The sequence below is a fragment of the Lontra canadensis genome, unplaced genomic scaffold, assembly GCF_010015895.1.
Source record: "Lontra canadensis isolate GAN:19392208 unplaced genomic scaffold, GSC_riverotter_1.0 scaffold20, whole genome shotgun sequence".
Taxonomy (NCBI): domain Eukaryota; kingdom Metazoa; phylum Chordata; class Mammalia; order Carnivora; family Mustelidae; genus Lontra; species Lontra canadensis.
Genome location: NW_022631014.1, coordinates 18984819 through 19007641, shown reverse-complemented (window position 1 = coordinate 19007641; position 22823 = coordinate 18984819). Strand labels below are relative to the sequence as shown.

The following is a 22823-nucleotide window of genomic DNA, read 5'->3' as shown; positions in this document are numbered from 1 at the left end:
GTGCTCTTGGATACTCTCCTAGCAGGCAACAGGAAAATGCCACAAGTCACCCATTTATGGGCGAATCTTGGGAAAGGGTGTCCATTTCCAATGCCAGCCACTCCAGACTGATTTTTCACTCCTACATCATGTTCTCCAGTGAATCTTTAGCAAAATCCCAACCCAGAGGATGAAGAGGGAAGGGTGTGTTTTCAGATCCGAAGGCAAATTTGAATAAAGATGCCCTAGTTAATTGGCATGCATCTTTGTTCTGGTATTTTTTCTCCTTATCTGCATGATGGTTCTCCAGGAATAGCTTCATTTATGAACATATTGGAACATTGTAGGAAAACTAGCCTTGGAGGTTGAGGAGTGGGGGAGATTTTTGTCAGGTTTTCCACAGGGATGGTCTGACCATCTTCCTTGTCAACCCCAGGGTCTTAAAGGGGCAGTCTCTGGCCGGATGTGTTTATATCCCAGGAATGAAAATCTCTCTTGAGCCATTTTAAAAGGATATCTTTCCTTAATGATGCCAGTCATCTCTTTGGCCTTTGAGGACAGGGTGTCAGAGTTAGCGATGACTTGGAAATCAGCTGGCCCAGCCACCTCATTGTCTGGATGGGGAAACAGAGGCTCAGTCAGAGAAAGAGTTGGCTCAAGGTCATACAATGAGAAGAATTAAAATGAGACTTCTAGTCTTTTGCCTCCTGGCCCATGGCTCTTTACCTGATGCTCTAGTCCCTTCCCTCCCCTGCCAGGCAATCTTGCCAGGAAGCTGGCCCTGAGAAAGGCAGCTCATCCCTAGTGTCTCCACATTTCATGCTTCTAAAAGCCATCAGGGAGCCAAAAGGCAGGCACTTGGGCATTTAACATTTGCAAAAGCATCAGCTGAATTAACTCAGCATCTGAGAAGCAGTTAGGGCTTCATTTATTATCTTGGCTTCTGCTACAAAGTAATGAGACAAAGGAGAGGCTGCCTACCGGCATGGCAAAAATCAGGAGAGAAATTAATCCTTCTTACCTCGAGATGTGAGCGTGACTCTCAGGGCCTGACCTGCTCTGGCCAGCCCATTCTCGAAGGAGCCAGCCCAGCTCCCCCAGCCTCCCTCCAGACTGTGCTATGATTCATACGGTGGTAGATACTCCAGGGCCCCAAGGCTGGGGTGAGAAACTCTCTCTCCTGAGGGAATGAAGCCACAGGCGCCAAGAGGAGGACCAAGGCCCTGGCGAAGGCCGTGGCCTCGTTCAAGTAATCCAGGATAGGCTGTGCAGGTCCCAATGGGCCTATTCTCGGTTACTTGCACGCGGACGCGGGCCTGGACGCCGGCATCCGGGCCCAGGACCTTCCTCTCTGCCAGAGGCACCAACAACCAGAGTTCCCAAATCAGTCTCCTGCCATTTTCGTGTAGCAAAGTTTGCTTTCCAGGCTCTAGTCCCAAGGAGACTGAGGACCACAGGCCATACCCACTCCCTGGCATCGAGGAGTCTCCTGGGCAAAGTGGGGGCCTGGAGCTACTATAGCCACAAGCCCTCACCCCGACCTGGCCTCCCAGCTCCTCACAGCCCTGTTGGCACTCACCCTGGGCCACCCTGCTCCTCCGGCCCCTCACTGCACCCTTGGCCACAGACTGTGCTTGCCCTACTCTTTCAGTTGGCCCAAGTTCCCACCGAACCCTGGCTCTGTGCAGAATTCCCGTGCAGTGCACAGAACGCGTTCTCTGTGTGGTGCAGAGCCCCGCCTCCCTTCCGTGACTCCACGGGATAGACAGCCAGCAACATCTGCCATTCACGGCCCCACGCGTACTCCCCCGCACCTGCCTTTCACACTTGCTTTTCAGCCGCTTCTCCTATCCCCGTCTCCTCTAAAGGGCTGGTCATGAAGGGCTCAGCTGTGCTCTGACATCGGGGTGTTTTCAGGCCGAGTCTCATGCTCATACCCTTCCCTCTGCCTGGAAGCTGACTTTTCATCCTCATCAGCCTGGCGAACTCCTGTTCATCCTTCAAGGTCCAGGCCAGATATTACCTTCTGTGATTCCTTCCCCTTGAGAGGGGAGGTAACTGCCCTTAATATATCCCTGTACTATAACTTCCATTATGCGTGCCTATCCAATTTGTTTTTATTTATATCTGCTCTAGACTGTGAGCCCTTCAAGGGCAAGGCCTGTGTTTTGTTCATTTCTGTAACTTCTTCAGGCTGAGCACAGAACTGGGGCTCAGTGAATATGAGCTGAATTGAATTTTAATAAGTTTGAATTATTTTAGGGAAGTGGCTAATTTCAAATGGAATTTATTCAAGTTTTAATTAGTTCTTCTCTCCTCCCACCTTCCCTATCTTCTCTCACCAGCTCTGCCTTCTCTCCCGTCCCCCTAGTCTCCTCAGATTGGTTCACGTTCCCCAGGCAGGAGCATAGAGCCCCGCAGCCACTCTAGGAAAGCCTGCTCTTTGCCCCCCGCCCTGCTTGGAGGCCCCTCCTGATGGCTGACTGGGGGCCTGGGAGTAGGCCGGTTTCACATCCCCTGACATCTGTTTCTGTACCAAGCAGAGTAACCTTTGTGGGTGTCAAGTGGACAGCTTCCCAGGAAGGCTCTTCTTACAGCTTTGCTGGGCCTGCTCTCCGACCCCAGGCCTGCCGAGCAAGGGAGGTGCTCCAGGCAAGGGTAGGAGGTGGCAGCCGGAGCAATCCCAGCGCTTCCGGGCAACGGGCCGGGCCTGGACCTCCCAAAGGACAGCCCCCAGACCCTGGCCTATGTCCATGTAGGGCCTGACTCAGAACACATGCCAAGAAACACATGTGAGAGAATGAGTCCTTTCACCCAAACTTGCCACACCCCTTCCACTCACTGGTTCGGAAAATCCCCAAGACCCGCAGTACCACGGTCAGCTTCCCTTTCTCCCTTGGGAGGAGTGTCTGCACCAGACTCAGACCTGGAGCCCCATCCAAGGAGTGTGGCCTGAAGTGCAACCTCTGCTCATTCAGTTGGGGTCTCCGTGCCACAAATAGAGCTGGGGACAGGAAGCAGTTGCCTTTTCAGGAATTCTTCTACGTGAGTGTTGGCCCTCAGCAGCCGCCAGCAGCTGCCACAACTGACCAGCTTGCTGTCTGTTGCTGTTGCAGGTGTACGTGCTCAAGCGGCCCCACGTGGATGAGTTCCTCCAGAGGATGGGGCAGCTCTTCGAGTGTGTGCTCTTTACTGCCAGCCTGGCCAAGGTACGTCCTGCTCCCAGCTGGGCGCCCGCAGCCACTTCACCCCGACCCGCTGTCCATCAGACAGCCCTCTGGTAAGGGAGGGGAAGCGGTTTCTATGGTGACAGGTTCCCACCCCAGATGGGATGGCTGCAGGCCATGTGCACAGTACCAGCCTGAAAGGCTTCTGGGTTGCCATGGTGACAGGGAGCCCTTGGAACAAATGCCCCACGAAGCTGAGCAGGCAGCCGCCTCGAGCTGGATGTCCGCAGACCAGGATATCACGAATGTGTCCAATGTCACCGTGAAGGGGCATCTGCATCTCCTCTGCTGACTGGCAGCCTCGAGCCTATGTGTCCTTCATTAGCTTACACAGGTCTGGGGAAGGACGAGTGTCCAAGATTGACCCGCATACACAGGCCGGAGGAGGCTTCTGCCTGCCCTAGTGAGCCCTGGGAGCTCGGGCAAGGGACTTCAAGTCTCTTGACTCCAGGTCTTCTAGAAATTAGGGATAATTCCCTCTACCTCGTGGAGTGGATCAAATGAAATAACGCATGTGACAGGCATAGCACAGTGCCTGACTTCTGTGCAGCAAGTCTTCATCCGAGCCCCTGCTGTGTTCGCTGTGCCCCACCGGCCCTGCCACGTGCTAAGAGCTCCTGATGTTCTTTGTTTCGTTATCATAATTATTAATGATGACAGTTTACATGGTCTGCTCTTGTAGCTCAGCAGGAATCTTTGACCCCACATCCACACTGGCTCTAACCACATAGAGTGGTTTCTTTGCCTTCTCCTACTGTTAAAGGACACCCCCCCAATCTGGTTATGTCTGCCCTTTCACAGATGTGCTGAGCCAAGGGGCGAGAGGGTAGGTCCACACTCCTCGGAGGAGATCCTTGCCATGATCATCTCTCAAATCCCGAGTCTGATGGGGCCAACACCATCCATTTGTGGGGGGGCACCACCAGTGTCTCCGTGGGCAGCTCCAGGACTCTGAAGTAGCCCCAGAGATGAGCTTTGCAGGGCCCAGGTTAGCCAACTGCTCATCTCCAGACCTGCTGCAAGGACTCACATGCAGTTCCCCACCACCCCCAACAACTCCTGGCTCTGGACAGCTCCCTTCTCCTCTGCATGCTGAGGACTCTGACCAGGGTCCCAGATACCCCGCTTTGCCAGACTGGGCATTCCCGGTTTGGGCCATCTCTCAGTCATGGCTGAGTTGAGAGAGAACCCCACCTGTACAACATTCTGCCAGGCTCATTGGCAGGCCTTGAAGCATGAGCTGGTAGAGAACACAAATCCAAAACCTAGGCCTTACTTTCGCACACTAAAAAGAGCATGGCCTCAGGGAAGGGCGCTCCCCATGGGCGCTCTTTCCCCTGAATGGCACCAAGAGCAATAGTACTGTAGGGGAGTTGACTCTCCTAGCAGTGCTCTGGGGTGCCGAGGAGCCTGAAGTGACAGCTAAGGAAGTAACAAACAGGACGATTGCACCTGCCCAGGGTAGATGGAGAGTTGGTGGGATTGGGGGCTACTGCGTCGGGGGGAGGTTGGCAGAGTTGAAACACTCTTGCTTGGCATTGCCCCCAGGACTCACTTAAGCATCCTTGTGCAGTCTCCCTTCCTGGCTTGCTCCCACCTGTGCCTCCATCTGTCTCTGCATCCCTTCTCTCAGTGTTACTCTAGCCTGGCTCAGCTGCATCAGCTCCCAGGTGAAGGCTTCCAGCCCTTTCCTCCCTGTGGACAGGTGGGCACTCCCCAGTTCTTGGCTCTAGGCTCAGCTCCCAGCCAGCACTGCCATACTGGTCCACCGCCCAGGAGCCCACGGGAACCCTCCGCTGACTGTCAGAGCCCTCCGATGTCTGCTTCCTCATCTTGGTTTCCTTTGTGGATGGATTCACCCAGCAAATATTTACTTAGTGCCTACTGGAAGTTGGGCTCTGTCCTGGGCACTGGGGATGCAGCAGAGAACAAGAGACAAAGCCCCTGCCCTCATGAAGCTTACATTCCCCAAATTCATCTCCAAGGCTTAGAGCCCCTAGACTCAGACATTGCTTAAAGGATGTATGCCACCACCAGTATCAATAATTCTGGGGAAATTAATCACCATTTCCATCTAGAGTCAGCCCCCTAGCACCCACAACGTACTTGGCTGCCCTTACCAGCTAAAAACTGCAGTGCCCACCTGGTCAGCAGGAAAATATAGCCTGCTCCCAGACTCTGCCCCTCAGGATGTCTTCAGGGAAAGGAAGACATTCCCACAGAGTTGGAGCTGCTGCCGGTAGCCCATGGCCCTGCATCCTACAGTGTGCTGGCATTACTCTGCTCTCGGGCATTACTGTGCCTTCCACTGCTGGCCTTCCCAACACCCCAGCCTTGGGGGCTTCCTCCCTCTCCGGCAGAATTGCTGGGCCCTGGTAACACCTGGCTGTGCTGGTCTTGGTGCTGAAGTGTGGCCTCATGTAGGCCTTGGAACTGCCACTTTTTGCCTCCAGCCCCAGTCACTCAGGGCAGCCCAGTCTTTTAGACATTTTCATTTATGAAGGTTTTTCCCCTCAAGGATGATGCCTTTATTTCTTTATCCTGTTTAGCCTGATTTGGGGAAATTTCCCCAGGCTCTGAGGGCCAAGCAGGATTAGCCCCAACTGTGAGCTGGCCTCACACTCACAAACTCCTGGGCTCCAAGGGAAGGGAAGTGGGAGTCTGATAATGTCCTGTGACTGGCAGGGGCTGGCCTGGCCCAGCTGCCCCAAGCACCCATAGGGGGCAATGTGGCCTCATACCACATGAGCCAGATTCAAAGTCCACTCACTCATTCAGGGATGAAACTAGTATTTCCTGAGACCCCACCATGAGGTGGGTACTGTGCAGGGTGCCAGGGACATCATGGTCAGCACAACAGACAAGGCCTGCACCCCGAGCAGGGAAAAGCAAATCCATAATCCCCAGGGCTGGTGAGGGAGCTTGTGAAGGAGACCACTGTGAGGCAGTAGGAGCCAGGAAGGGAGGGACAGGCTGGTGCTCCAGACTGGTGGCTGGGGAAGCCAAGACTGAAAGGCAAAGAGGCAGAAGGAGAGGCTCCTGCGGAGATCTGAAGAGTGCATGTTCCGTGCGGAGGGAACACTGGTGCCGAGGCTCTGACCGTGGTCAGCCAGTGCGGCTCAGGTGACCGGCTGGAGCAGGGAGGTGGCAGAAATCACATAGCTGCCGCTGTGTGGGGTATGGCGGGCCTCCCTCCAGGGGCCGCAGGTCAAGACGGGGGGTTGAAAGCAGGGGAATGATCTGATGGGACGTGGCCACTCTGACACGGGCAGGAGTAGTGACTGCAAAGGAGATGCAGGGGGATGTGAGGGGCTCTTTGGGAGGCTCACGCCGCCGCCCCAGGCAGAGGTTACACAGGTTGGGATCAGGGCAGTGTCAGTTACCCAGAGGGGCAGGTTCATTCAAGGTAGTCTTGGAGACGGAACTGCCAAGAATTTCTGATGGATTGGATATGAGAGGTGACAGAAATGGAAGAATCCAGGGTATCCTGCAGGCATGGAAAGGAGAAGAACCAGGATCCTAAAACACATCCAGTTACTTAAATCCCTTTCTAGAAAAGTAGTGCAAGTAATACTTGCTCGAGTAGGTCAGAGTTTCTGGGCCCTTTCGGGTGCCTGGCCTTCACTGCAACCCGCTTCTCAGTACGCAGACCCCGTGGCTGACCTGTTGGACCGCTGGGGCGTGTTCCGGGCCCGGCTCTTCAGAGAGTCCTGCGTCTTCCACCGTGGGAACTACGTGAAAGACCTGAGTCGCTTGGGCCGGGAGCTGAGCAAAGTGATCATTGTGGACAATTCTCCTGCCTCGTACATCTTCCATCCCGAGAATGCAGTAAGTGGCCCCAGGGGGAGAGAATGCAGGGCCCCATCCAGTTCCACGTTTGTGCCCTCAAGCACCTGTGCCGGCTTTCTTGGCCTTCCCTGGGAGGCCCCAGCTCTGGCACTTAGCAGGTACTTGGCACTGACTGAGTTATTTAACCTCGCCGAGCCTTAGTTACCTGGCCCATCAAATGGGGATTCTGGGGGTGCTGACCCGGAGGATGCTTGGAGGACTGAGTGTGGGCGTGAAAAGCACTTAGAACACTGTCTGCATTGGGTAAGTGCTCAGGGAGCCTGGATCTTAGCAATTTTCATGCTGTTCCTGAGAAGGGCACCGTCAGTAACCTCCTGGAGCTCACGTCATGACTCCTGTAGACTCAGAAGGCCTGGATGATCTCTTCAGCAAAAGTTCTTAAACAAGAATGAATAAAAACACCTCAGTCAAGGCCTTCAGACAAGCCTGCCCGGCTTTTCCGCCTCATAGTGATGCCTTAAAAGTATACAGTGGGAACATTTCCTACATAAAACTCCCTAGAGCATGGCAGCCCTTAGTGCCCGCTCCCTGGGTGCAGCATGACTTTCCGAGCAAGAGATGCCATCCCGCTTCCCAGCTCCCGCTTCCAGGGGACGAGGGGCCAGCCAGCCCTCGGGTGACAGCAAAGCCCTCCGCAGCACCGCCATGCTGCCTCTCAGCTCAGGCAGCCCACCCTGCACAGGAGGCTTCCTCCCCAGCCTGGGGTTCTCCGCCTCAACACAGGCTTCCCCAGGGTTCTTTCCTTGAAGCCAGAACTCTGTGGCTCCACTGATAGCAGAAAGCCGAGATCAAGCTAGATTTATTTAGTTAGTGCATAACGATTACTTGAGTAAACATTCCAAATTTATTATATTTAAACATGTTCATTTTAGTGAGTTAATCAAATTCAGCATAATGCATTTTGTCATGCGTCTCTAACAGATAAGGATTACTTCTTAATATAATCACAGTTCCATTATAACATCTGACAGAACTAACAGTTTCTTAATATTATCTGCTATCCAGACCGTGTTCATATTTTCCCCGTCATCTCAAAATGTTGTCCTGCATTTGGATTGTTTGACTCAGTATCAGACAAGGTCCAAGCACTGCTTTGGTTAATAATGTGTCTAGTAATTCTTGTGTCATTTAATAATTCCCCCTACCCTCTGCCTTTTCCTAACATCCTGTTTACTTGTTGAAGAATTCTGGTTATTTGTCTTGTAGAAACTTCCTCTCTTCTGGCTCTGTCTAGTTGCAGCCACGTGGTGGTGTTTTACTTAACTGCCATATTCCCTTTTTTTTTTTAATCAATTAATTTATTAGACAGACAGAGATCTCAAGTAGGCAGAAAGGCAGGCAGAGAGAGAGGAGGAAACAGGCTCCCTTCTGAGCAGAGAGACCAATGTGGGGCTCAATCCCAGGACCCTGAGATCATGACCTGAGCCAAAGGCAGAGGCTTTAACCCACTGAGCCACCCAGGTGCCTGCCATATTTCCTTTAAACAAGTAGTTAGATCAGTACTACTTGGTTAAATGCAGGTTCAGTTTTTCAAGTTTTTCAGTTTTTTCAAGAACATGTCATAGGTGATATCATATACTTATTGTGGTATCACATCAAGAGGCATGTAAGGTCAGGCTGTCCCACTTTTAAACATTTTACTTTTATTATTATTATCAAGTAGGCTCCATGCCCAGTGTAGAGCCCAATGTGGGGCTCGAACTCACAACCCCAAGATCAAGACCTGAGCTGAGTTTTGAGATCAAGAGTTGGATGCCTAACCAACTAAGCCACCCAGGTGCCCTTTAAAGATTTTAAGTCGGTCTTTGGATTCAGGTGTTAGCCTCTACCATCTGTTTGCAAATTCCCTGTTGTCCTTTCACCTAAAAATGTGAAGCCGCTGAGGATCATTGCCTCCATCAACTATTTCATTAACAACTACGAAATGGTGATTTCTAAATTTTATCATTCTTTCCACATTTATTGGCTGAAATTCTCTTTCTTTTAAATGAAACTTGCCCTCATTGACTACTTTATTATCCTAAATTCAGTTTGAATGTTTGAGTCAGGAAGTCAAGGTAAAGTCTTGGTTCTTTTTCTTTAATTCTTCAGTCTTCAGAGTAATGAGGTGGTGCTCTAGCAACTTCCAAAAGTAGACAGGGAATTTGTTGTAGGTATCTATATGAACTCATGGGTTTTTTTATTGTTATAATTTAATCCATGTATTCTTCTTTTGGATGCTGAAACGCTCACCTTCAGATAGCAGACATCCCTTCATATAACAGTGGTCTTTGAACACTTCTGTTTTCTGGTGCAACAAGGTATTCCAGGCTCATCTTGTCCCTTTCTTGCCTCAGCCCTGGAATCACCCACTTTCCTATGGAGCCTGATTCCTGTTAGTGGAAATGGTATTTAGATATGACAGTCTGGGTGGATTCTCATTGTTCCTGAGGTATCCTTTGCTTCCAGCCCTTTATACTGGACAGACCTAAAATATACATATTTTTAGAATTAAAATTAAATCATGAATTCATATTGGTTTTTTATAATTCAGTGTTAAAAGAGTTTTTATTTAATTTCTTTGGTTTTGTTTTTGTATTTGTATCTCTTCTTGTGCTGAAACTCTTGGTTCCTAAATATATTAACTTCATTACCTAGTCTTAGTCTATAGTACTTAGACTTAGTCTATAGTACATGTTTAATAGTTTCCAAATAGCAGTACTAACGTTATTACTACTACTAAGACAATTAGTACATGTAGGGTTTTTATGGAGAAGTGTACAGGCAGAATGTTATGTTTTAAATCACTTGAAGTAATTCTCTGTGTGGCTATGTCACCAGCTTTATATTAACTTTCGTTCATTTCTTTTATTGCTTTCTTAATTGTTTAATTTTTTTAAGATTTTATTTATTTGACAGAGAGAGACTCAGCAAGAGAGGGAACACAAGCAGGGGGAGTATGAGAGGGAGAAGCAGGCTTCCTGCTGAGCAGAGAGCCCGATGTGGGGCTCGATTCCAGGACCCTGGGATCATGACCTGAGCCGAAGGCAGATGCTTAAAGAGTGAGCCACCCAGGCGTCCCTTAATTGTTTAATTTTATTGCAATTATGTAACATATTTCCATGAGTCCAACATCAAAACTACCAACAGAGATGGGTTTAGAGAAATCTTGTGTCCATGTCTGCCCTCTCCCTCATTCCTGCCCTTCCCGTAGGAGTAGTCATTATTTTTTTGTTAACCCTTACCTTGTTTATATTTTTAAATTATACAGTGAATTGTTTTGTTTCTGAGCAGTCTTTAGATTTATAAAAGGGCCCCAAAATACTACTTTTGAACTCCTTTGATTTTCCCCAAACTTTTTTTAAATTTTTGTATTTACTTATTTATTTATCAGAGAGAGAAGAGAAGTAGGCAGAGGCAGAGCTGCAGACAGAAGAAGAGGGAGAAACAGACTCCCTACTGAGCAAGGAACCAGATGCGGGACTCAATCCCAGGACCTCAGGATCATGACCTGAGCCGAAGGCAGATGCTTAACTGACTGAGCCACCCAGGCGCCCGGCAGATTTTTTACGTCCCTTCTTTTGCACCCCTGACTACCACCCATTGCCACCCCTCCCTACCCTCTAAAACTGAGTGTAAATCCTGTCTGTTCCCGTGGCTCAGACTGTCCTGAAATGTTATATTTATGCTTTTAACTGCTCACTGCTAAGGATGGGAGGAAATTCCCCACCTCCCTTTGCCATGCAGCATGGCCCGGCAACCCCAAGTGAAAGCTTTCCTGGCCCTGTTTGGGGGCTCCCTGGTGTTAGTGGCTGGCAGGCAGGTGACCTCTGGCTCCAGGTGAGGTGTAAGGAGCTGCTTAGATACAATGGAAGAGCTTTTGAAATTGACAGGTAGCAAGGCTAGCTCTCCTATATTCTGCACTCTGTCCACCTTTCCTGAGGCAGGAAATCAAAGCAAGCAAATGCACGCAAACTAGCAGTTAGACTCCACGTAAAAAGCAAATGCACTGAACTGTACCTTCGTCCCAAACCAGGGAGCTTTGGAACGGCCTTAGCTGGGATGGGAGAACCAGATGATGATGATGATGATGATGATGGTGATGATGGTTTTTAGATACCTGTCCTCCTTACCAAGGAAAAGACTAACAACAGTGTTGGGGGCCCAGTCAGGCTAAGAGCCGCCCCCTCCCGCACCAGGTGCCGTTCTGCTGCCCGCTCCACACACTGTCTTCCAGGTGCCCGTGCAGTCCTGGTTCGATGACATGACGGACACAGAGCTGCTGGACCTCATCCCCTTCTTTGAGGGCCTGAGCCGGGAAGACGACGTGTACAACATGCTGCACAGACTCTGCAGCAGGTAGCGCCGGCCCCCGATGCCTCCCGCCCGTGCACCCTGCAGCTGCCGGCCTCGGGGGCCCACCCGGCCACAGCTCCCCGGGAGCGCCCAGTGGGGACACTCCGTGCTCCAGGCCACGAGGGCCATGTGGCCATACCTACCTGGTTGCTTTTTTAAGAACAGAAACAACTATTTTAAAATGAACTCTTTTAACCAATTTCATAAAGGGACATGCATTTTACTGGATTTGCTTTTCTTAAAACATACCAAAAAGGATAAAAATGGGGAGGGGGGAGAAAAAAAGCTTGAGGTCTATCAGAACTTCCTTTCAACTGGCCCCCCTTGGCCCCCTCCTCCAAGCAGACAACCTGTCCCTTTCTATCCCAGCTCGGAGCAGCTGACCCAACTCAGAATCTCTTTCCTCCAGGATGAAGTGCCTTTTTGAATGTTATTTTAAGCTGAGAGTTAATTTTTCTACACAACATATTTCCAGACATCTTTTAGTCTTTTATTGTCTTAAGATTCTCTAAAAAAAAAAAAAAAAACCGAATATGACAATTTTCTAGAACCTGGGGTGGGCGGGTGGTGAGGGATGGAGGTGAGTCCTTGAAGCCAGTCTCCCAGCAGGTGTGTGTGCTCTGACGCCCGGTGGCGGCGCTGCAGGACCGGGCTCCCGCAAGGAGCCTCGACGACGGTGGCAGTGTCTCGGTTCATTACGTACCCAGTTTGGAATGTACCTGCAGTCGTGCGGCTCGACACTTTAGGAGACAATAGATACTTTTATATTATCACTGTTACTTCGGATGGTGACAGTTGTGTCCTGCGGTCACACTTTCCCCTTGAAAAGTGGCATCGTCACCTCTACTTTCAACCACTGCCATACTTCTGTACGTTTTTCATTCTGTGGCTGTCGTTCTGGGTAGAGCAGTTCCAAGAAACTCCAAAACCCTCGGATATCTTAAAAAAAAAAAAAAAAAAGAAAGAAAGAAATCTGTTGATTGATTTTTAAATTTTTCCTTTCCAAAAGTTGGATACACACGGAGCTGTTTGGGAATTTTCTTTGCTGCTACCGCGCTGCCACCAAATGGAATTGACCAGCGGCTGTTACACTGTTCTTTGCCACTGTGCCTATGCTCAGAATCTGCTCACTGCTAAGCTGCAGACATGGATAGGGTCAGAAACGTAGGTCCCCCTCCCAACCCTCCCCCCACGGCAGACTGCACCAACCGTAACCCTTCCCTGGCACTGGCCATGGGAGTTCAGGAGGGAGCAAAGACACGGGGGCCAGCGCACCAGGCATGGCATTCATTCTAAACGGCAGCCATCATCAGATACCGTGATGAGCTGACTGTTGTCCTTTGAGAACCTGTGGCCTCAACCAGCCACCGCACTGATGTGGCCCAAGTCCACTCCTGGTCTTCTCTTTTGAAGCACAGCCTCTTTCTGAGCCGGGGTTGGGGAAGCCTGTCCAGATGTGGATGGAGCTCATTGCCCTGAGTCAGGGAGAGACAGGGTGCCCTCCCTGGGCTGGGGCTTCCTTTGCAGCCTTTCCCAGTGAGCTGTTCTAAGCAGTGCCATGTTCCTTGTTTGACAAGACAGTTTATAAAGTATTGCTCTTAAAAATAATTTAAAAGAACCCTGTCGTGTTGGCACCATTGCCTTAGTCCTCTGTGGGTTGGGCCTCCGCCAGAGCTCTGGTGGGAGAGACTGGCACTAACAAGTCTGGAGATGGGGGTCAAAGTAAAATTTTCTCCTGCTTTTGTTCACAAAATAATGAAGCCAGCTGCCAGTCCCATCCTCCCAACAGCACTTTAGGCTGTGGACTGCCATGTGTTCAGAAGACAAGTGTTTGGGGTAATCAGGTGCCCCAGCATTCTGGGTATGCAGAACCCAGTAATCCCCATGCCAGTTCCAGCAGAAATAGCCCCACGCTAGGCATTACCACAGAGAACGGCATTATGTGGCAGATCTGCACATGCCCTCAACCTTGATTTGGAAAACTAGTCATTAATGAACCCGCTGCCTTAAATGTTCTTGAATGTTGCAGTCAAGTGTCTGTCCTGTGTTGAAATCCACACAGAAATCAGTCCTGGGGACAGCCTTCGACCCTCCCCCCTGCCCTATTCTCTGCCGGCATCACGTGGTCTTCTCTGGAATAGGGGGCAGAGAGGACGGAAATTCTAGAGTATTTCAGGGGAATTGAACCTAGGAACAGTGTCCCACTTCTGAGAGCTGGAGTGAAGACGCTGGCAAGCTTGAGCCAGACACTGCACCTAGTAGTTCCTGAAACCGCGAGCGCCATTGCACGACTGTTGGGGATGGAGCCCGGTTCCAGCCATTGCAGACTCAGACTGTCTCGGGGGGTGCCAGCCCCTCCTTCCCCTCTCCCCGAGCCTTCTGGATTCTGTGCACCTTAGTTGACCACACTCCAAAATGCCATTTTTATTTTAACCCTTGATTCTGCTTTATGTACATAATCAGAATATCTATATCTCTCTATATATTTTTAATCATCTACATGTAAATGAAGCAATAGAATTCTAACATAAGGCCAAGAAATGAGATGAATGTTTGGGGTTTATGTTTTTTAAGGTAAATACGGGTATTGTTTTTAATTATTACCTTTTATTAAATTGTGGGCTTTAAAACCTAATGAACCCTATTAGCTACTTCTCTGTGCCATATGCTTCCCATGTTACCAAAATATCCCCCCCACACACACACGCACGCACTCTTCAACCAAAAGGGAAACCCAGCCTCCTGAGTTTCTTGGTCCTTTGTGTACCAGGTTAAAATACAGGCTCCCGGACAAGTATTTTTTATATTAAGATCTGGGACAAGAGAGCTTGGGTCATGGACTTGGGCCCCTATGATGTGACATCTCTGGCCAGGCTGTGGGTGGCAGTGCCTGGGCCCATCGGAGGTAGTCACTGCCCTGTCTTCCATTGCTCTGGACCCTATGTGTTGGTCTGTGGCTTCACGCATTAGCTGTTTGTAAACAGTGTTATCTGTATCCTAAGGAGGAACGCAGCATGTCACAGCCGATGGTTGGTGGGAAGCTCCTTTGACACTCCAGTTTTGATGAGGTGACTTTGGAGAATCGAAGAGGCCCTGATGACACTGATCTGTCATGGTTGCAGCATTTGAACTTCTGGTGTAAAAAAGAAATCTGTAAATCTATAACCTGGCAACCCTTTACAATCCTACATTTTAAAGACGGCTCTCTAATAAAATCTAGAACCACACAGCCCTCTATGGTCAAACACTCGTGACGTTTGTGCCTCTGCTTTTAAAGGTGCTGCAATGGGCAGTTGGCATGCCAGGGTTCGAGAGGGTGGGTGGCTTGAAGTGCTCACAGTTACCTGAGCAAGCTCTTAACGGCTGCCTCTGTTCCTGTCTCACTGTAAAACTGATGGTGTCTGTAACTGTCCGTTCTCCAGGGAGCTTCTCAGCAGACTAACACCCCCCATCCCCCCCCCCACCCCGTAGTGGAGATTCTGGTGCCTGGGTAGTCGTGGATTTCTGTTGGACATTTGAATGTGACAAACAAGCCAGCATAGTACTTGGGAAATACTACATGTGGAATGTGCACGTTTCCAGGGGCGAGCATTGTCCGGTCGAGAGGTTTGCAATGATTTCCTTCCTGCCAAAAATAAACACGTGAAACTGCGCCCTCTTGTGGATGGACTGCTTCTCCGGCGCTAGCGCCTCTTTCCGCTCTCTACGCGCTCTCTGTTCTCTCCACCTGCACGGCCTCCCGCCGGCCCCGCGGGTCTTGGGTGGGGGGTGGGAGGCGCTTCTGGAGAGCTGGGGTGGATGGGAGCAGCGCCGCAGCATCCCAGGAGCCACTAACCTTGACCCCGGGGCAGGCTGGAAGACCATCCGGCTCAATGGTAGGCCCCCTAGCGGCGTCTCCGCAGACAGAATCGCTCTCCTGGCCCAAGGATTCCAGCCCTACCAACGGGCTTCCGCACAGCCTGAGAACCGCAGCCCACAGGAGCCACTGGCATTGTGTGTGAGGTATGGTGTCTAAACCCAGAGCCCATGGGCACGCTGGCTGAGCTGCTGTGATCACCCGCTGAAGCATGGCAAGGGCTAGAAAGAGTAAGGATCACTGAGCCAGCTTTCTCACCCGGGGACATCCTCCAGGCACTGCCCTCAGCCCAGCCCCTCTGTACGTCAAAGTGAGAGGGGCAGCAAGTGCTCTTCTGCTGGAGAGTCATGGCGGAGCCTTGGGCCTGGCCACACCACTCATGACTGTTGCTTCATGGCGATCCCTAATTCAGATAACACCAGTGTCAACGGTCTCATTAGACAGGCCTTCTCCCCCATTTCATGGATGAGAAACCTGAGGCCAGTGAGACAATTCTTGGCAGTCTCTACTCTATCACAGGTTTCCACCAGGCGTGTATACTCGTCCTGAACAAGATAGGACACAGGATGTGGGTCAGCCCAGAAAACCTACTATTTACCCAAAAACAAAACCCCAAATCCCCCACAGCTAGTCTGTGCCATGCCCCTAGGTTGCCCTCTCCACCGTGGGGCAGCTGTCCAGCCAGAGAAGTCGCACCAGCTTTCCCCCAGGTTTTGGACTAGGCTATGTCCCTCTCTGTGTCTCTCCTTGGTTCTGCTCCTCCCCAGCCCTCTTCTCTCCCTCCTTTCTCCTTCTCTGGCATTGCCACCGTACCCACAACTGCTTCACACGTCTGCATACAACCAGACAGACAGACAGCTGAGAATTGTGGCAGGCCCTGAAGTAGAAGTGTCCCAGTGAATGTCCATAGATCCTCTGAACAGGTGGGAAGGAAACATACATCATCAAGAAGCCACTTATTTGGGACTTGGGCATACTTGGATTTCACCTCTGGATGTTTTCTTGTTTGAGCACGTATCATCCGTGTTCCAGGACCAAAGAATGAACAGGAAGCCAGGGAGGGGAGGGGAGGAGTGGCCGGGGAAAGCCAGCCTGGGAAGACAGTCTGTTGAGCTAATGGATGGGGGGAGTGTCGAGGGCTTGTGGCGGACTCCTCGGAGTAACTGGGAATGCTTACGTGGCAGATCTACACTGGGACTGCCCATGGGTCAACAGGCTGCTCAAGGCCAGAGCCACAGTTGGCATGGTCAGCAGCCTGGTCTCCAAGGAGAATATACTGGACCCTCCAGCACTGAGGAGGAGGATATGGGGGTTCTGGAGTTTTCCATCCCAAACTTCATTACAGCTCCATCTCTTAGCTCAGCAATTCTCAGCTGTGAATCGCTCCCATTAGAGTCACCTGATTAGATTAGAATCACCTGCCGGCTCCTAAAAACATAGATCCCTTAAGTCCACTCCAGACCATTCGAACCCCAAACCCTGAAAGTGGGCATCACATTTCTACTCAAAGTTCCAGGAAGGGCTGAGAACCCCTGTTCTGACCAGCAGTGGAGGAAAATAAATTCCCCAATTTGTTTCAGGCTTGACACCCAGGTATGGCAGAGGGGCCACGGACAGGACTTAAGGGAAATGGTTTGTATCGCTTTACCTAAAAGGCCAGCCATACAAGTCCATTGCTAAAAGGTCAGAAAACCCAGACAATTACAAAGAAAATCCCACACGGTCACTGGGAACCTTTCCCAAGGCAGGGGTGAGGAGAGGGACCTAATAGCCACACTCAGCTGACAGTTCCCGCTTTAACATTGAGGCGGAGCAGAGTAGATACCCCCACTTCACATGGGAGTGCTGCGTCACACTGCCCACCAAGCTAACCGAGCCTTGCCACCCCCCCCTCCCCTATCCTGGCCCAAGCGGTGTCTCCAGGGGGTAGACAGCACGACTGGGCAGGGTGACACATCCCCAGCTGCGGGGACGCAAAGTGGGGACACCTCCTTGTTTGCAGGGACCTAGGGCTCTTTTCTAGGCTGTCCTCAGTCCCTACCAGTTCCCACCACAGCGACTTCCAAGGAGCCCCTTTTGGGCCGGGTGACCGTGTCACTGCTCCTCTGTGGCCTGCAGCCAGATGGGAGGGGGCGGGGGTACAAGTGAGCCTAAGGCTGTTCTCCTGAACGGGGCGTGTGGCCAGGAAGTTTTCAGGCTGTGGGATCCAAGACCCCTGTCAGGCCTTAGCTCCCCTCCCACCCACCCCCAACGCCCTGTCCGCTCTGTGGAGGGTCGCACACCCCCTGCAGGACCTGGTCTCCACGAGGGGCGGCGTACTGCACCAGTCTGGGAGGGACTCCTGAGGAGAGCAGGACAGCCACGTGAAAACCCGAATTTAGGGAACTGGGGGGCGGGGGGGCGCGCAGGGCTTGAAGGGGCGGAGCTGGTTTCCAGGGTCTGTCCCGCCCCCTCCGGGCCACACCTACACCGTTGTCAATATTGACGCAGGGGTGGGGGGGAGCTAAGCAGGAGGAGGGGGTGGCAGAGTTCCTTTTTTGCCCCGGGGGAGGCACCATTCTGTGTGGGGACACGGACACTGAGCCAGGACCCAAATCAGTAGGGTTATCTGCTTCTGCAAGCACGAGGAAGAGGACAAAAGTGATGGGTGGCTGGAGAGAGCACTGCTTTAGCTAACGTGGTCAGAGAAGGCCCCTCTGGGGAAGTCTCACTTGGGTTGAGGCCAGAATGCAGAAAAGGAGCCATGGGAAGATTTAGGGGACAGGCTTCTGGCAGAGGTAACAGCAACTACAAAGGTCCAAATACTAGAATGAGGTCGGTGTCTTAAGAGACAATGAGAAATATGTAGCTAGAACACAATGAACAGGGAGAGTGAATGAAAATCCACCCAGCGGGACAGGCAATTGGAGGCTTTATTTTCGGGCTTAAAGCAGGGGAATGGGGTGATCTACTTATGGTTAAGAGATCCCTTTGCTTACTGTGAGAGGATGGACATCAGGGCCGAAGAGACCAGGAGACACAGAGGGAGGCCCAGCCACGTTCAGGATCCAGGTTGAACCAGACTAGCTAGTGGCAGCCGGTGCATGTGAGGGAGGGAGAGGAAGCCGGGGCAGCCCCCAGGTGTGGGGCCTGAGCTACCAGCTGGAGGTTCATGCCCTATCTTGGCCTCAGAGGAGGTCTCTGAGGGGCCTGACCCAGACGTCAACCGTGAGGTCAGATGCGCCAGGAGAGACGTGACCAGACAGATGAAGGATGAAAGGTGGGCAGGGGTGGTGGGGGGGCGGTGGTTCGGAAGGAATGGGAATCTGTGTTGGAAGAGACACTAGTGTTCCCCTGGGACTGGAACTTGAAAGAAAACAGACAAGAGGCAGCAGCTAAGGCCTGAGGTGTGTGCCCATTGATATCTGAAGGCCCCAACGGAGAGGGCAGAGTGGCCAGTGATGTGGGGAGAACACTCGGGCTGTGAGCAGTTTCCAGAGGAAGGAGTGGTCAGTGGGGTCCCTGGGTGGTAAGAGGGAGGGTAAGGTGAAGACAGACAACCATCCGCTCGCTGTGGCAAGAGTGGGCCTTGAAGACCAGGAAAGGGCCATTTCCAGGGAGTTCAGGAACGAAGGCCAAGCAAAGTACACAGAGGAGAGACTTTGCAGGGAGGAAGTGAGAAATGAGGACACGGGATTTTGCTGAGCATGGGGACAAAAGGAGTCAGGGAAACAGACATGTGCAGGCAGAGACAAACACACACACACACACACACCATCATATAAAGGAACAGAGGACTAAACAGGCGCTCTCACACACGCAAGGTCAGACACACACAGGGCCTAACCACCTGTCCTGGGATGCAGGCGTCCCTTCACACACAGGGACCCATTAACTCCGTTAACCACAGTCACATACTGTCAGTGGGTCCAACTGGGCACAGGTGGACCTAAACTTCCTGGAGTCACCCCCTCTCTATGACAGGGAGCAGTGAGGGGGAAGCTTGGACATGGGGAAAGGGTCTTGGGGCCAACAGGCAGGTTTTAGCAGTATGTCCTGGCAGAGGAGTCCCAATGGCTGGGCCTTGGCTAAGAGGTGGCCCTGTTCCTGGAGTTTCTGGAATGCTTCATTTTCAGCAACTCCCCCACCCTACAATCAGGAAGGAAAGGAGAGAGAAGCCCAAGGTGTGGGAAAGGTGTCTTCCTGCAAGGACTGGACTGGCCTCTCCCACGATGGGTATCAGGGCTCCCCAGGAGGGGCTGTGCTGGGCAGCAAGCCCAAATGGGGAGCAGTGAGAACAGAAGAGATGCTAGAGGGATCCCTGGCCCCCTACCCCATCTCCTGAAGTGACCTGGGTCTCACAGAACTAGACTGCCACCCCCTCCCCCAAAAGCTTTGGTTCTCCTTCCTCCTAAAGTGTGTAGGAGTAGCCTGGCCTTGTGGGGATCAGGGATCAGAGAAGGAAAGTCATGGTATATTCCACACCCCACATCTTGGACCAGCCCAGGCCACCAAGCTCTGCTGTCTCTGGCCTACAGTAGCCAGGAAGGGAGGCCTGGCAGACCAGCCATGGCCCTGGGGATGGGGTGGCTCTCAGGGAGGTGGGTCAATATTTGTTGACTGACTGTTTTTGAACCCAGCCCACAGGTGGTGGGGTGTCAGGCTGGGTGGGAGCTGGGATTGAGTTACAGTGCCACGACAGGTAGGGGACAGGCCCAGCACTGCCCGCTGGCCAGGAAAGAGAGCACCTTCCAGCAGGTAGGCCTGGCAGGGAGGGGGCTCCAGAATCAGCGGGGAGGGGTTGCTCCGAGTCAGGGGTGTCTAGCACAGGGTCACCAGGCTCAGGGTCACGAGGAGCTACCACAACTTCGGAGGCAGGGAAAACCCAACAAGTGAGAACACCAGTGGGGGCAGGGAGGCCATAGGCGGCGACCGAGGGGAGGAAAGTGGCAGATTCTGTACAGGTGGGGTCTCCCTCGTGCCCAGAGTCAGAACACCTGGGAACCCAGGCCCAGCCCTCCCTCCTCCCACTCCCACCTTCTCTGGAGGGCAGCGCACCACCCCTCTTACTGCAATTCTGGCAAAGTGACCTCAGAGTCTGCCCTTTCACAGGTACTTCAGGAGGAAGTGGCCATGGGGGCACCAGAGGAAGGGGGGCCCCGGGGGGAGGGGGGCTGGTGGGTGGGTGGGAGGAGGAGCCCAGGAAAGGAGGGAGCATCTGGAGAAGGAAGGGAGCACCTGACAGTGAGGAGAACCCAGGGTAAAGAAGGGGAGACCAGGGGAGCAAGGGGATGTTGGGGGAGGCAAGCCCTTCCACCCTAGACGCCCTCTCTTCCCCTGGGGAACTCCCTCTATCCCACCCTGTATCCTCTTTCTCCTGAAAGCCGCTGGAAGCCCAGGGTCCCCTTTTCTCCTAGATGCCCAGTTCCTTCCCTGACAAACCCATCTCCCTCCCTCCCCCATACTCCCTTCCATTCCTGACCACCCTCCTGTCCCCACTGGGCATCCCCTGCCCCCAGGCATCCTCCCTCCCCAGCCCCCTTCTCTCTGCCTTCCCTGCCCCCAGTGCTCCCTTCTCTCCCCCAGAGGCCACTCCTCCCCCCATCCTCCTGCTGCACCCCTTGGCACTCTGGGAAGGGAAGGGCCCCTCTGAGGAAGAAGGAGACCACCTGAGGAGAGGGGGTACTAGGGGAGAGAGGATCCCTGTGAGAATCCCTTGCCCATCCCACAGAACCCAGGTGATGTGGGGATGAGGGCCTCAGGCCCTGGGAGCCTCTGAGTTTGGCTGGATATGGGGCACCCTTCCCACCCCCTGCAGGGGATGCTGACCTGGCCCAGTGAATCTCACCCGGTCCCAAACTTCTGGTCTCCAGATTGACTGTCCTGTCTCCCAACAGGTCCCTGGTGACCACAGTGTGGTGGCCAGCCAGGCTTCCTGTCACTCTGCTCCTGACTCCCGCAGTTACCTGACCTACAGCCCATAGTTTATACCTCTGGCCACTGCCCACCTGTGTTCTGGTGGCTGTCACTGGACACTGCTTCTGTCCATTGCCTCTGAATGTCACTATGCCTGTCACTCGGTGTCATCGCATGTTTTCTGTTGCCTGGGACCAGCTTTACAGGATCTCTGTGTCTGCCTGTCACCCACGTCACTGGCACATCGACAGGCAGGTCTCTAACAGCCATTCTGGGTGCAGTGAGAGCGCATGGTGGCCTCCTGTCCATCCACCCTTACTCAGTAGCAAGCAAGTTTCACTCATTCAGTGGCTGTCCCTGAGTCCCTGCTGGCTGTGGCACAGCTGAGAGCTGGCAGCAAGCAGGAGGATGAGCCCCTGGCCTTGTGAGCCCCTGCTCTAGTGCAGGAGACCCTACCTACAGCAGACATGCTTGGTGAGGCTCTAACCCCAACACGACTGCCCCTCTGCCCACCCTGCTCTGGGCAGCTCCCTCCCGCATTCATTCCCTGCTTCCAGAAGCCACCTTGGCCCTCTTCGGGAGGGTGTGGAATTTCCCACAGTGACCTGTGAGCTCACCAGGGCCTGAGCCCGGCCATCAGGGGCCCCGGACAACGGTGTAAGGCATGCAGGCCACTCTGCACGAGCCACACTATTCTTCTGATTCTGTAACTCTAGAACTCTCCTCCTCCTTAGTCTGCCCTGCCCAGGCAGGGTCAGCGAGCCATGGGAGTTCCTACCACTGGAGCTAAGCGTGGAGGGGAGAGGAACTAACACCATGCTAGGATCACTAGGAAAGAGAAATTCAAAGAGAAGTGACTTCTGGGTCAATTGGGCAAAGCAGTGGCAAGAAGCAAAAGTTGTGGGGCACCTGGGTGGCTCAGTCAGTTAAGCAACTCCCTTCAGCTCAGGTCCTGATCCTGGGGCCCTGGGGTGGACCCCCACATCGGGCTCCCTGCTCATCAGAAGCCCACTTCTCCCTTTCCCTCTGTTGCTCTCTCTGCTTTGTACTCACTTCCTCCCTCTCTCTCTCTCTCTCTCTGTCAAATAAACAAATAAAATTAAAAAAAAAAAAAAAAGGCAAAAGTTGCATCTGGCAGGACTTAGGTTAGATGGAGAAAGAACTTCAGTGGATGAAGAAATGACCAAACCTCATACCCAGGGAATGTTACAGGGAAACCTGGGGGAACTGAGAGTCATCTGCTACGATGTAACAAGATACGGAGAGCTCCCTCCTTCCCCAGATACCTCTCATTCCATGCTGCTCTCCTGTGCACACTCAGAATCACAGGGCACTGTGGGAGCTAAGGGAGCTAAGTCACTGTTTGCAGAGCCTGTGGCTGTTCACAGGGTCCGCTTGTATTAAGAGGTCAGCTCTGTTTCAAGAATTTAAGAGTGCCTGTGCTTGATTCACCAAGCCCTCTCAGGTTAGCGAAGCCTGCTGCTTGCTCCTGACTCGATCACAGTCTTCAGAGATGATCCTTGTGTGCAGAGTCTGAGTTTGCAGAAACTTCCTCTTGTCTGTTTCTCTCCGAGCCTGTGTCTAGAGGCTCTTTTAAGGGTCTTTTTTTCAAAATGTGTCTTTCTTCTTTTCTTCCTCCCTTCCTTCCTCCCTCCCTCCCTCCCTCTCTTTCCCCTTCCCTT

General features: G+C 52.4%; 1 protein-coding gene across 5 annotated transcripts in view; it reads left to right on the top strand.

Annotated features, from left to right (window-relative positions):
* The window catches only part of CTDSPL (CTD small phosphatase like), a 116836-nt gene extending 101794 nt beyond the window's left edge, over positions 1-15042 (top strand). For 3 of the 5 annotated variants that reach the window (XM_032861214.1, XM_032861213.1, XM_032861217.1), the window contains 4 exons: positions 3096-3188; positions 6849-7034; positions 11272-11393; positions 12400-15042. In XM_032861214.1, the coding sequence (XP_032717105.1) occupies positions 3096-3188; positions 6849-7034; positions 11272-11393; positions 12400-12466 (468 nt within the window). In that variant the 3' untranslated portion in view covers positions 12467-15042. Of the gene's footprint in view, positions 1-3095; positions 3189-6848; positions 7035-11271; positions 12170-12399 lie in introns of those variants that run through there. The other 2 variants (XM_032861216.1, XM_032861215.1) reach the window with 1 other exon arrangement.
* The last annotated feature ends 7781 nt before the right edge of the window (positions 15043-22823 follow it).